The sequence below is a fragment of the Chrysemys picta genome, chromosome 18 (assembly GCF_011386835.1).
Source record: "Chrysemys picta bellii isolate R12L10 chromosome 18, ASM1138683v2, whole genome shotgun sequence".
Classification (NCBI taxonomy): Eukaryota; Metazoa; Chordata; order Testudines; family Emydidae; genus Chrysemys; species Chrysemys picta.
The window spans coordinates 21,473,399-21,487,839 of record NC_088808.1 but is presented as its reverse complement, the minus strand read 5'-3'; the positions used below and the strand labels follow the sequence as shown (position 1 = coordinate 21,487,839).

The window sequence follows — 14,441 nt, the reverse complement described above, 5'->3', positions numbered from 1 at the left end:
TCCTCCAAATATTAATGAGGTTCATAATAGAATTTTTCCATATCAAATTACTTTCCACAAAATCCCATGTTAGTTTTCATACTTGTGGTGATGATGATGGTATATAATACCAATATCCCCTTCTTTTGAATGGATCTGCTATACTGGTGATGTAATCATTCTGGTAAGAAAGGGCATCTCTGAGTGCTGCAATTTCATCCAGTAAATTGTCTATTTCATCCTTGTTACCTGAAAAGAATAACATGGTTACATAACCTTAGAATGTACTTCAGTAAAGCTGAATGCTCTATTATAGTTATGGAGGTACCCACAGGTCTATATATTTAAGATAATGAAAATGCCAATTTAATGTCTGCCACACCCCAATACATTTTATTTCTGTTATTTCATACCAGTAGCAAAATATACTGAAGTTATTACCCAACACTTCAAATAAACAAACACCAGACACAATAATTTCATCTTTAGATGAAGGAAATGTGAGATCAGAAACACAGTAATTTAGTACCGTATATACTCGATCATAAGCCAGTTCGTTTATAAGCTGACCCCCCGCAAGATGGATAAGTAAAAATGGAAATTTTTTATGACCCATTCATAAGCTGACCCTATAATTCAGGGATCGGCAAACTTTGGCTCCCGGGCCACCAGGATAAGCTGCTGGCGGGCCGAGATGGTTTGTTTACCTCGAGTGTCCACAGGCATGGAGGTAAACCTAAGTAAACAAAGTGTCCTGGCCTGCCAGTGGTTTACCCTGATGGACCGGGACAGCAACTGGTGGGGAAATTTTGGGGAGTGGAGGGGGCGGGGAGAAGCTGGAGGTCAGGAGAGTAACCCCTGTGACCACCCCCACATTCTCCCCATCTCCTCCGTTCCCACCTTAGCTGGGGCAGGCCAGGGGAGGATGTCTCTGGCCTGACTGGAGCTGCTCTGGCAGGCTGGGCGGCCGCAGCCTTCCAGCCCTGGAGCTGCAGCTGCTTCAGAGGCTGCGGGGAGAGCAGCGTGGCCAGAAGCGGAGAGACCCTGGCCCCGCCTCTTCGCTTCTGGCTCTGCTGTCTCTCCTTGCCCCCTCTGTTGGGGTGGGGGTGGGGTGCTGTGTCCCACCTTTCTCTCTCTCTCTCTCTATACCCGTTCATAAGCCAACCCCTTTCTCTGATGCTTCCCTTTTTTACTAAAAAAATTCGGCTTATGAACAAGTACATAGGGTACTTAAATATAGAGGGAACTTTAAGACTTTTGACATTACTTAAAATGCTTCTAAATTCTTTCTTTTTCATTACACTTGGTCATGAATAGACCTCTGATACCAGATGTGAAATGTGATTTCCACACTCCCGCCACAGCTACGAGCTAGGTTTCTGAAATATCTACTGAATGTGTAACACAGTTAATGTGGCTTGGCCAATAACGTTGGGCACCAGTATTCCTAGACTGTTTTTTAGGTCTGCCACTTATGTGCTGTGAGACCTTGGTCAAGGTTGCAGAGGTTAAGTAACATTTCCTCATCTGTGGGTGTGATGATAACAGTATGCACCTCTATCACAGGCAGGGTGTGTGGTTTAATTCAATAATATTTGCAAAATACCATAAGAACCAAGATCCTTCATCCTGGATGAAAGAAGCTACATAACTGCATTATATGCACAATAAGCACATTATGGAAGTGCAAACTTACTACATCCTGCTCACTTCACTTCCATACACCCATACCCTTCTCTTCCCCCACTCCCCCCCAGAAGTAAAAAACAAACCAAAAAAACCCTGTCTAGGAACAAAGTGTGCATCTTAGAAACCCACTTTCAGAAGCCTCACAGAATGGACTGTTAGTGTTTTGAATACACCCCCGGGTATATGAAGTGAGCAGGTGGTGAGAAACATGGGGTAGAAATGTATTTCCTTTAAGCATGTGCTGGAATGCAAGGTGCAGAGAGACAAAAAAAGAAAGTATTACCTGCCCTGGCATTGTCTAATAAGCTTTTCAGTCGGTCAATTTCTGCTCTCTGACGTTTCAGAATCTGGTTTAATTTATCAATCTCAAACTTCTGAAAACTTGATGCAACAGCTCCGGCATCAGTTTTTTCCATTTCATACTGAAACTATTTTAAAAAAAAAGTTTAAAATAAAAACTCGGTCTAATTTAGAAAGCCTATTCTAGAAACACATCTCATTAAATAAAAAAAATTCACAAACTCAGCATGTGAATTAATTTCTCCTTCTCCTCCCAAATGATTGTGACTATGCAATTACCCACATAAAGACATTTTAATAAATGATAGTCATAAGAGAAAATCAGCTGGACTAACAGAAATGAGTATGTGGAAAAGTCCAGCACTAAATTTAAAAAAAAAATTGTAATTAGGAAGTCAGTAATTTAAGAAGTTATCATATAATCAAAACTGGAAGGGACCTCGAGAGATCATCTAGTCAAGTCCCCTGCAGACATGGCAGGACTAATTAATTATGGTAGGCTGTTTCAGATATTCATTTAACCATGCACCTATGTTCAAATTGATCTCACATATTTCACTTTTACCCCTTTTAGCATTCATACCTTGATGTACAGAAAAACCTACTACAATTTACCTGTCCTTCTTTTTCTTTTAAAAGTCTCTGCAACAATTCTATTTCTGCTTCTGCTTGGGCAAGATCCTGAGCTGCACGAGCTGCCTGCATACAGAACTTCTCTGCTTCCTGAAATTCCTACAACAATAAACAGAGCAAACCTTTAATTTTAAAAGCTTATTTTACAGACCTGCTGATGCCTCATACAGCATTGAGAAGAGCATAGTAATAAACAATCATGCTGGACTGCTTTCTTTCTTTCTTTTTTCACCTTTTTCTTCATTCCTATTATCTACATGAAAAAACAGATTGTTTCTTTTTTTACACGTTAGATAAATACCCACACTTATAGGTACTTTATAAATATGGAGACAAGGTTCCTGACCTGAATAACTTGAAGTCTTAAGAATTTACTTACATTGTATCTGTTCCTGTTAATTTATTATGACCTTAAGTCACAATATTACTGCAATCTGCTTTTCATTTGTTAAATGGCTATTATTCAAATCTTTGTAAAAAATGATGTATTCGAAAGCTTTCAGAATGTAATGAGACAAGTTATCCAACCTGGAAATTACCCACACTACCTTCCCAGGCTACATCAACTATTTATATATTTTACAATAAATAAGACTTGCCCCCAGACTGAGACCTTATGTGCCAAGTTTCAGTCCAGTGTGAGGATTTGTGGTTGAGCTTTAAACTCCACAGGATAAAGGAAACACCAAGAACCCTCCAATTATAACAGCATTAGTAAACATTATAAACATGTTGAATTACCTCAGCTCGCTCTTGGTTAATTTTGAGAACAGTTCCGTGGAGAGACTTTAGCTGATCTTTGGCAATGGAGAGCTCTGTGGTTGCCAGTTTATCCGAAGTGGCTATTGCTCTTCTTAATTCCTTCAATTCTTTATCTAGGCCAAGAATTTGCTTTTGGGCCCTGGCATCACCTAAGTTTTTCTGAAATAGGGAAAATAGATGTATGTTTTTGTAAGAGTTTTTATCCTGTACTGTTTTTACATTGTTAATATTTTATAGCTTTCTTCTGATGTCTCTACAGGACATTTTACCTTACAGCCTATAGGAGTCACTATGGCCCATTTTGTATAGTGTTATCTCATATTATTTTTCATTTAAAAGTATTTTTGAGATGCTTTGCATCAATTTTTTTTTTAATTAAAGTCAGAATCAAACTAACATCACTGGTAACAATCAACATCTACACTTGAAGTCCCAGGTAACAGTCCTAGAAATCAAAACTGCCAAAACACTTATAAAGGGTGTGTGTGTGGGTGGTGTGTCTCTCCCCCCCCCCCCCCCCCCATTCAGCTAACGGAGTTTAGCGTGTGTGCTTCTTCTTGCTTATCTACCTCCCACCTTATTCTCTAAATCTTCCAGTTGGGTAAGAATTTTCTCCTTCTCCTCATCAGCTTCTTGAAGTTGTTGATCTGCAAGGCCCTGTATTTCTTCCATACTCTTTATTTTTGCAAGCAAGTGCTGGATTTCATTCTCTAGCTGATGAACTCTAGTCTCATTCTGCCTCTTCTCAGATTTAATCTGCAGTTTAAATAAATTACAACGAACAACATGAAAGAGAAGCCTACACAATGCATATTTTGATTCACAATCTTGTTGATGCTTTAAAATATCTGTTTCTCAAAACATGCAATTAGCAGAATGCTATTTATCAAAGAGATTGACAACTACCATATCATGACTTCAATAGAGTAAAATTTTAAAAGAACCTAAGTGACTTTTTTGAAAATGGGACTTCAGAGCTTTTGAAATTTTTACCCATAATCTTTACTTTTTCTACCTGTATTTACTTTTCTTTGTTCCCCATACATTCTATAGTCCAAACACTGGCTAGGCATATAATCAAGTACACTTCATAAAGACAGCACACAATCGACTCCACAGCTGTTGCATGCACCAGATAGCCATTTTCTGGTGTATCCCTATTAATTTTTGGAAGAATGAGAAAATTCTTCTGAGACATTTATGCAAAAATGAAAACCTTCTGCAAGCTCTATGCAATAAAGGATCTCAGAAGAGTACAAAGGGGCACACAGCATATCAGTGCACAGATGCCTATATTAAGCCATTGTCTCTAGAAACAGCATCTCCATACATTTGCATCATATTTTTGATGCAAAAAAAAATTAATAAGGAGTCTGTGCGTAAGGCAAGTCTACTGTAAGACATGAGAACAAAAGTGTTCATATGCATCCATTTATCCCTACAGTGGCCAGAATCTATTTAAAGTGTGAGAGCTGTCAAATTACTTCTGAAGGATTTTTTTTTTTTTTTATTCTCAACTGTTTATATCATTTCCCTTTAATGGATAGTTACCACTTAAGAGAAACATGCACTGCTGCAATTAGGTGAAAACCAGAACCACACTACACATATTAAAAAGAAAAAAAACAAACCTATCTTATTTTCTGAAATGGAATAGTAATATCTCTCTCTACATTCCAGTTGTCCCAAACCTGCTCCAGACAAAAAATATTTCATCTATATAACCAAGAACTTTTAAAAAGTGCTATAGTGCTATGTAGGGAGTGAAATTTGATCCTTGTGCTGCCAGTTCAATTTTCTTCATTTGTTAACTTGCAATTCTCTTACTCTTGCTTCTGCAGCTTTGTTACAGGCCTGTCTATATTTTTCCTGTGCATCTCCCAGTTTCTCTTGTTGAGAAGCCATCTCTTCTTGTAACTGTCTCTGTCTAGCCCATGCCTCCTCTTTTTCTTGCTGTGAATGTGCAAGGATTTCATTAAATTGTTTCTGCAGGTCTGCAAGGCTTTTCCCTAAAATATCAGTTGAATTATGGCATCTGAAAGAAAGACAATGCAATTCATAAGAAAGAAAGCAATAATTTTAGTTCTTGGTGTTAGATGCTGGGATTTTTCCAATCTAATACGCTAGTGCAAGAATTTAAGGTGGCTGATACAACTAGGTACAGTTCAATAGTGGCCCAGCCCTATGGCTGAAACTGTATAGAGAGGTGTGTCCCTATCTCCAACTCTCCCCTTCCCACTCTGTGTGGCTAGAGGAAAAGCAGCATGTCTTGTTCACTTACACCCCACCCAGCTGGGTCTCACTAGATCTAGGGGCAAGTGGTCCAACTGTCGCACTCAACTGGTAGTGCCTTTTTGGTTCCTGAGCCAACACAGGATATTTAAGCAGATGTGGAGCAAAGGATTGCTCTCTCACTTCCTGCTCGGTGGCAGGATACCCCACCTACTATATTTAACAATAGTGATGTAGGGTGTGTAACTGTGAGGATAGAATGCAGGACATGGCAACAGGGTTATTTATGGGCCAGTGTCAGAGCTGAACTCTGACACAAAGGTGGAGAAAGAGTGCTATCTTGTTACTCCTACATACTTATTTCTGTGCATACCAACTCATAATGACATTACTAATGAGTTTATTTTACCCACCTAATTTCTCCAATTCCTGTCTGCAGTTTTCTCTTGAGCTCACTTACACGAGCTGTGACTTCTTCAGGATGAATTATGTTGTCAACTGCATGGTTTAGCTCATTTTGAAGATCTTTAAGCTGTTGTTTCAAAAGGTTATTGTCTCCCTGTAAAACGAAATTTAAGGGGTCAAATTCCAGTACTTCAGAATCTGACAAATATTTTCCCAATATGAAATGCATCTTTCCTTGCAATTACTCCTAAATATTGAAAATATTTTGATGCCAGTTCAAGAATGGGCTTGTTTGTATTGCATCTCCTTCTTAGCAGTCTAATGAAGTAATAAATATATCTTTGTATAAGTTAAGCCTATCGCCATAAAGGAGCTGATAACACAAGCAAACTATAGAATTCTCATTTCATTCAATGACTTAACAGTGAGATACTTCTCAGAAAAAACAAACCGCCACCAATTTCAACAATTAGAATTGTACAAAGATAATACACAGAGCAAAATTACTCAGTTAAGCCAACATAACTAATTTTCAGCAAGAATCAGGAGCAGTCTGCACTTTACAAAACTGGACCTTTCCTTTTGTATCCCTGTTGTCTGTCTGAGGCTCTGAGTTGCTGACTATTTACTTTGGAGAGCAGAGACTTCTTTTTGCACCTGGGGTGCTGCCCCTAAGGAATACTTATTCAGACAACAGAAGGACAAATACACATATCCACATTATCCCTAAGCCAGGAAACAAGAAGTGTAAGGTAGTAAGTCAACCTCCAATTTAAGTTAATTTCTGATTTAACTAGAACCTACTCCAACAGACTCTTGATATTCAGTTTCTCTCTTGTGCTCAGCAGTTCTGAAACCTGGAATAACTAAGCCTCTTTCTCACCCACATGCACTGAGCTGGAAGGAAGGACATGTTTTACATAAAACAATAACCAATCCCTCTGGAATATCATGGAGCAGTCTTGATAGCTCAATTCAGACCTCAAAAACAGAAGGATGATGACTGCAACATGGGGCTTTTGGGTTAGGAGTATTAACATTAGGGAGAAAAGAGTCAGAGATGCTACGTAAGATTCCCAAACAGACGCAGAGTACATAGAGGAGGAAAATCCATATTATTTTTCCTTTAGGGGGGGAAAAAAAAGAACATTCCAGATATCAGGTGAATTCTGAGACAAAAAATGAATAAGTATTTAACCTGCAATTGTTTGAGCTGGGAGAGTAGCTTATTGTTTTCCTGTTCCTTCTCTTCTGATATTTGTGCTTTGGTAAGAGCATTTTCTAATGCCTGCCTTTCTTTTTCAAGTTCAGCTTGCAGGGCTGAGTGTTCCATCTATAATAACAAAGTTTTCAGATTTAAAAACCAGAACAATTGTACTTTTCAAAAAAACTAAATTAACTGAATTATAAAAGGTGCTAAACTAGAACTGGTCCAAAATCCCCTTGTTGAAATTGCTAATGAAATAAAAAGAAAACAAAATAAAAAACTGTCAACGTTTTCCAAGGGAGTTTTTCAGTTTTTACCAAAAACTGAAAAATTTTGTCTAAAAACTGTATTTGACTTCTTATGTCCCCATTCTTTATGGGCCAGGATGCACATCTGGGGAAAATTTTGAAAGACAATTTTCAGACAAGCCCTATGCTAAACTTCAGAAGACTGTGGTAATGACACTTTTATATGTTTGGGTAACAAATATTCTTCCAACTGTATTTCTGGAAAGCCACAATTGCTAGTCTGTTTTTATTCAGAGTATATTCTCCATGGAGAGCCCAAAAATATTTGTATCTTGCTTTCCAGATAAAAGGTATAAATTATACCAAAATGGCAACTACGAACCATACTGGTTACATTGTCTTATGAAACATAATTGCTACTTGAACGTAAGGAACATTTCCTTACTAAACTTGAAGTTACCGAATGCAAAAATAAGACCCATCATTAACAAAGGAATTATAATTCATATTTGTTTAAGTTCCTTGCTACATACATTACTTTAAACCATTAAAAGGGGATCTCTTTAAAAGAAAGGGATTTCTGACTATTACAAAGGAAACTTCCATCACAGTAACAAAGAAGGAGATGGAAAAGTTTTCTAATTTGCATAATATACTAACAGAACTCTTAAAATGGATATCTGAAAGCAGGATTAACTGGATTTTGAAATTTGTGTTATAAATAGCCAAAAATGTTTTAATCAAAAACATGGATATTAGAATTTTCATCATGAACTCAGAGGGCTTTTAAAAAAAACAGCTGATAAGAACAGCTTCCCTAGAACTTTCATTCTTCCCAGAAGGTAAAAAATCAAAGGGGTAGCCGTGTTAGTCTGGATCTGTAAAAGCAGCAAAGAGTCCTGTGGCACCTTATAGACTAACAGACATATTGGAGCATGAGCTTTCGTGGGTGAATACGCCACAGGACTCTTTGCTGCTTTTACAGAAGGTAAAAAGTATTTCTAGATCTAAAAACCAAAAAACCCTGAGTAAAGTCCACTTATGTTTTTCAAGCTAGATTACCCTTTAAAAAAACTATTTTCATTTCATGTCACAGTAATTCTATTCTCACCTGACTAAGTCGTTTTAGTCTCTCCAATTCTTCCTTCTGTTGATTGGCTTCAATGTCTCTGACTTTAAGTTGAGCCTCCAGTTCAGCCTCATATGCACTGAGATCCCCTTGTGCCTCTCTAAGAGATTCATTTACTTCTCGTTGCTCTTGGAGTGCACATTCAAGCTCTGCAATTTCCTGAAATTGCACATTCAACTTAGAAATATACATATTATTTATGATTCTGTTTATATTTCTAGTTAATTTCTTGATGTTAGCAAATGCAGCATATTCAACTGTCAGGATTTACTGGAACACATTGCCTGGCTATCTCCTGGTTTCCAGGGATTAACAATTATTACCACATCTAGAAGAGCAGAGTAAGGGTACCATTCATGACCACTATAGTCAGGGACAGTTAGAGCTAGTTGTAGTTGACATTCAAATATAACTGTAGATAGAAATATATATGAGTAGAGTCTAGGGTGCTGTTGTGCTAAGCACTGTACAAAGCCCCTCCCCACCACAATACAAATAAGAAAACTTCCAGGTTAGAGCCACAGACATTTGTTTCTCTTAAGTCTAACTTTACTCCTAGCAGGACAATAAAATTGGTCTTTAACAACTGGATGATATACCCATCAGCTTGGTGGTAACTATTTGGTGTGGAAAACCTGAGTATGAGAATTATCAGTTAGTTCAGGTTCTGGGCTGAGGAAGCTTGGCTGTGGTGGTCACTTATCTTTGGCTTTGAGAATGATGGTTTAGCACTTATTGTTCCAAGAGCATCTCCTGTGGGGTGGTTTCACTGACTAGCTTTGATACCTGCCTCAGAGGTACTTAATTGCACAACCCACTGGTAGAGAGAGAGGGTAGTGGAAAGTGCAATTTAAAAAGGGGAGGGTTCCTTAGGTGGAAGGAGAGAGCAAGCAGGAAAGGTGGTTGCTAGAATAAATCAGCAGAGTATTCTCAATCCAAGACTGTCTACACTTGTTTGTTTTTGCAACAGTGTAGCCACATAGATGCAAACCCTAGTGTAGATGTGCCATACTGATGTTGGAACAACTTGTGCTAGTGTAAGTGCAAATCAGCCTTTGGTCCAAGGAGCAAAAGTTTAAGTCTGGATTTCTGGGAGAGTTCCACCATAACAAAAATATACCTTGACTGCCCCTTAGAATAATCTCCATTTGCTGTATGCTATTTATGTTTTAAATATTACAGGCCAAATTCTGTTCTCAGTTGCAGTTTTAACTCCCACTGAAGTTACCATATAAGAGAGCAGAATTTGTCCCAGGGAAATTTTGTTTTGCAGTTCAGAATTCAGTTTCTATTTTTATTCCCAGAGATCTGGCTTTGGGAAGACATAGGTATTCCTAAATCTTACTTTTCTCATGTTTTCGGCATCCATGGCAACTATTTCCAGCTGATTTCTTTCCTCCTCCAGTTCAGTCAATCTTTGCAGCAAAGTCTCCTTATCCTTCTGCAACTCCTTACATTCATCACTGGCCTGCTTGGCCTGACCCTTAACACTCTCAAGGTATTCCTGTAACCCAATGATAATACCTTCTAAATCCCTCTTCAGTGCTTCATTTGCTGCTATTTGACCTGCACAAAGGTACAAAATGGAATTAGAGTATGCAAGAGAGTTCTTTATTTCAAATGAAGGAATACAAGATGAACAAAATACAGATTCCTAATCCTCCAGTGCAGTTTCTGAATACTGTTACTTTTCTGAATACAAGACATCAAAAATGCCACAAAGGAGATGTTCATCACAAACTGTTAAGTTTTGAAGATCAGAACATAGATTTAGCTAAATTAACTAAGTTTTCTCCATTTTTTTTGAGAAAGAGAAAACTAGCTTAAAAAAATTAGTCACCCATATTTTACAGTGTTAGATTTTTGGTACAACTCAAGTCATTACTACTTAGTGGCTCAATTGTACTTACTACTTGAACCAATTTGTGTGTGTTACCTAGTTTAGAGTAACTTCTCATGTACTTGGAATAGCTAATTCTAGAGAAACAACAATTAGGGTTTCAAAAAATGCCTTCTCTAAAATATGTCCTGATGTGACATTATATTAGGTTAATATGGAGCCATTTAAGACGCATTTCTATTCTATATTGTTCCCCCTTTGATCTCCTTCAACTCTGTCCACGAAATATTTTCCTGATATGGAACAACAGCTTAAAATATTAAGTGTACATTTTCTAGTTTACTGGAACAAGGATTAAACTATTTAATTTTAATAATATTTTAATTTATAAACATTCATATGTTCCTTCATGCTTCAGCCACCATTCCGGAGGACATGCTTCCATGCTGGTGATGTTCATTAAAAAAATAGTGCGTTACTTAAATTTGTGACTGAACTTCTTGCGGGAGAATTTAAAAGGGTGTCATAAGGAGGAGGGAGAAAACTTGTTCACCTTAGCCTCTAAGGACAGAACCAGAAGCAATGGGTTTAAACTGCAGCAAGGGAGGTCTAGGTTGGACATTAGGAAAAAGTTCCTAACTGTCAGGGTGGTTAAACACTGGAATAAATTGCCTAGGGAGGTTGTGGAATCTCCATCTCTGGAGATATTTAAGAGTAGGTTAGATAAATGTCTATCAGGGATGGTCTAGACAGTATTTGGTCCTGCCATGCGGGCAGGGGACTGGACTCGATGACCTCTCGAGGTCCCTTCCAGTCCTTGAATCTATGAATTGTATGTCTCCTGTTCTATTTTACCTGCATTCTGCCATATATTTCATGTTATAGCAGTCTCGGATGATGACCCAGCACATGTTTGATTTAGGAACACTGTCACTGCAGATTTGACAAAACGCAAAGAAGGTACCAATGTGAGATTTCTAAAAATAGCTACAGCACTTGACCCAAGGTTTAAGAATCTGAAGTGCCTTCCAAAATCAGAGAGACGAGGTGTGGAGCATGCTTTCAGAAGTCTTAAAAGAGCAACATTTCGATGCAGAAACTACTGAACCTGAACCACCAAAAAAGAAAATCATCCTTCTGCTGGTGGCATCTGACTCCGATTAAAGTGAACATGCATCGGTCCACTTTGCTTTGGATCATTATCGAGCAGAACCCGTCATCAGCATGGACGCATGTCCTCTGGAATGGTGATTGAAGCATGAAGGGACACAGGAATCTTTAGCGCATCTAGCACGTAAATATCTTGTGACGCCAGTTACAACAGTGCCATGCGAATGCCTGTTCTCACTTTCAGATGATGTTGTAAACAAGAAGCAGGCAGCATTATCTCCTGAAAATGTAACCAAACTTGTTTGTCTGAGCGATTGGCTGAAGTAGGACCGAGTGGACTTGTAGGCTCTAAAGTTTTACATTGTTTTATTTTTGAATGCAGTTACTTTTTGTACATAATTCTACATTTGTAAGTTCCACTTTCATGATAAAGAGATTGCACTATAGTACTTATATTAGGTGAATGAAATAACTTTTTTTTTTACAGTGCAAATATTTGTAATAAAAAAGTCAATATAAAGTGAGCACTGTACACTTTGTAATTGAAATCAATATATTTGAAAATGTAGAAACATCCACAAATATTTAAATAAATGGTATTCTATTATTGTTTAACAGTGTGATTAATTTTTTTAATCGCTTGACAGCCCTATTTCCTATATCTCTTGTATCTCAATTATGTTCGAATACAGATTTAATGCTCCTAAGGAAACAAAGTTAAAAAACAAACAAACAAACCCAGTGCTCTTTACCATCTGTAAGCTGTTGCTCCAGATCCTTAATTTCCTCAGTTTCCCTAGCAATCCTAGAAAGCATCTCATCCAGGCGACTTTCAAGCTGTTCGTAATGTTTGTTCATCATGTCAAGCTGCTGTTCTTTACTTGCTTTCTGAGCCGTCATGTGAGCCTGTGGATTACAGTTAAATGGATACATTTTGCATATTTATCAGTAAGAATTTAAAAAATATATTGTTAAACTAAATAAGTTATCTGGCTCATTGCTCCTGAAGTGTCCCATTACTGGAAATGAGCTGCACCAACAATTTGTACCTTCCGTAGCTTATTATTTCCTGTTTATTGCCCCAAAAGTCACAGTCTTTGGACACTCATCTCAGACAGATGAAGAAGTCTCTACAGCAAACAGTGTTTTAAAAACAAACAAACAAACAAAAAAACCACCCAAAACACCACATTCCTGCCCAGAGTAGGAAGGTCATATGTATCCCTTACAGCTCCAAGAACTGCCATTTTCCCAGCTAACTCTCGCCACTTCATTACCCCTTTCAGCCAAGAAATTACAAACAAGACCCTCTTCAAAACCCATGAACACTACTCTTTAGTAATTGAGGAACACAAGGAATTCATTCATTCTCTATTTGCCCTAGGGCTGAGCAGCTACCTCCACAGCCCTAGCAGTCTATGGCCTGGGAAGAAATTAGCTAACAAGCCAAGATATTCTACATGACAGTGCAGAAACAACTAGCAAGCCAGCCAAGCTTCACATAGTCTAATAATTTTGGCTTCACCCCTGAATAACTACTTTTTTTTTTTTAAGAGATAAGGTGGGTGAGGTAATCTTTTATTAGACAAACTTCTGTTAATTAAAAGAGAAAAGCTTTCAAGCTCCATAGAGCTCTTAATATTTTTTCTAAATCTACATGATACGTTCACTTAAGCAGTGGTAGCCCAATATCAACTAAACACTGACAGAAATCTCTCTCTAACTTGAGCTGTGTAAACGATTTGCAGAGTTGAATGCAGTCAGAGTTACAATAGGATACTTTAGTGTAGTTGTTCCAACACTGGCCTCTGTTCAAACAGTAAGTTTATATCTGACAGTCTGATTTACAAACATGGGATAAATCCTGAGGAGTACTCAGCACCTGCAGTCTCCACGGACTTCAACCACACTTCTTGGCAGCATAGTGGCAAACAAAACCAAATAAAAGACCATAAAAATAGTGCTACGCTGTTCACTGGTATTGAAACATTTACAAACACAATTCATACAACGTCAAAAGCCTCCAATAATACATAGCTTTTCTTTTATTATTAAAAACAATTTCTCTTATGCCCCTGCCCCAAACATACACATTTCACTTTTATCTAGCTATTATATGAAAGTCTTAAAACTTTGCTAACATTTCAGAATAATTTTTTGAAAGCTGTTTTACTGCAAGTCATTTTAATTTATAATTAAAGCAATAAGATTTAACTCATATCTGCTTTACTTTTAAACAAAATTGCAGTCTGTAAGGAATACATCATACTCAATATATTTTTGAAGTATGCAAATAAAAACATTACAATTCTCAGTATTCATATTACTGTAACTAAACATTGTCACCCATTTAAAAAAAATCCAGTCTAACTTAATTTCTAATGTCCGAAGTACAGTTCTAATTAATAAGATTAAGCACAGCTGCTGTTGTTGAATGATTATTTTGCTACAACTGTTGAATGTCACAAGAGGATTGTTAAAAACACTTACAGCTTTGTCTTTTCTTCCTTTGAAGTCATGTGCAAAAAGCTCCACCCCTAATTTAGAATCCATTTTAATGATTAACTGAAATCTAAATGATGGAAAGCAGCAGCTTAAAATGAAACATGGTTTCTCTTCTGTCTTCTCTTTCCTCCAAACTTCTCTATTTGATGATTACACTCTGGTAAGAATGTGGTTTGAAATCATGGGAAGCTGCAAAGGCTGAGAGCTTTTGACATGACTGTAGAGCAGTAACATGCTCTCCAATCTCTACTTGTCTCCACAAGCTGTATTCTGCCCTGTTTGCTTTAAATCACAACACAGGAAGCTGTGTATGTAGCCAATCGACTACAGAGTTAGTAACAGTCAGTCTACTCCCCAAGAGGCTGGGCTTGTCCTCTTGAGAAAGCAGTTTCCTCCCTGAAA

The 14,441-nt window shown here is 37.6% G+C and overlaps 1 protein-coding gene across 13 annotated transcripts in view; it reads right to left on the bottom strand.

The window, feature by feature from the left end:
- The window catches only part of CNTRL (centriolin), a 57,015-nt gene that overhangs the window by 23,860 nt on the left and 18,714 nt on the right, over positions 1-14,441 (bottom strand). For 12 of the 13 annotated variants that reach the window (XM_065572076.1, XM_065572080.1, XM_065572079.1 and 9 more), the window contains 11 exons: positions 12,287-12,440; positions 9,930-10,150; positions 8,567-8,743; positions 7,199-7,333; positions 6,009-6,154; positions 5,191-5,398; positions 3,940-4,119; positions 3,343-3,522; positions 2,584-2,700; positions 1,952-2,096; positions 83-228 (listed from right to left, as the gene is read on the bottom strand). In XM_065572076.1, the coding sequence (XP_065428148.1) occupies positions 83-228; positions 1,952-2,096; positions 2,584-2,700; positions 3,343-3,522; positions 3,940-4,119; positions 5,191-5,398; positions 6,009-6,154; positions 7,199-7,333; positions 8,567-8,743; positions 9,930-10,150; positions 12,287-12,440 (1,809 nt within the window). Of the gene's footprint in view, positions 1-82; positions 229-1,951; positions 2,097-2,583; positions 2,701-3,342; positions 3,523-3,939; positions 4,120-5,190; positions 5,399-6,008; positions 6,155-7,198; positions 7,334-8,566; positions 8,744-9,929; positions 10,151-12,286; positions 12,441-14,024; positions 14,340-14,441 lie in introns of those variants that run through there. The other variant, XM_065572086.1, reaches the window with a different exon arrangement.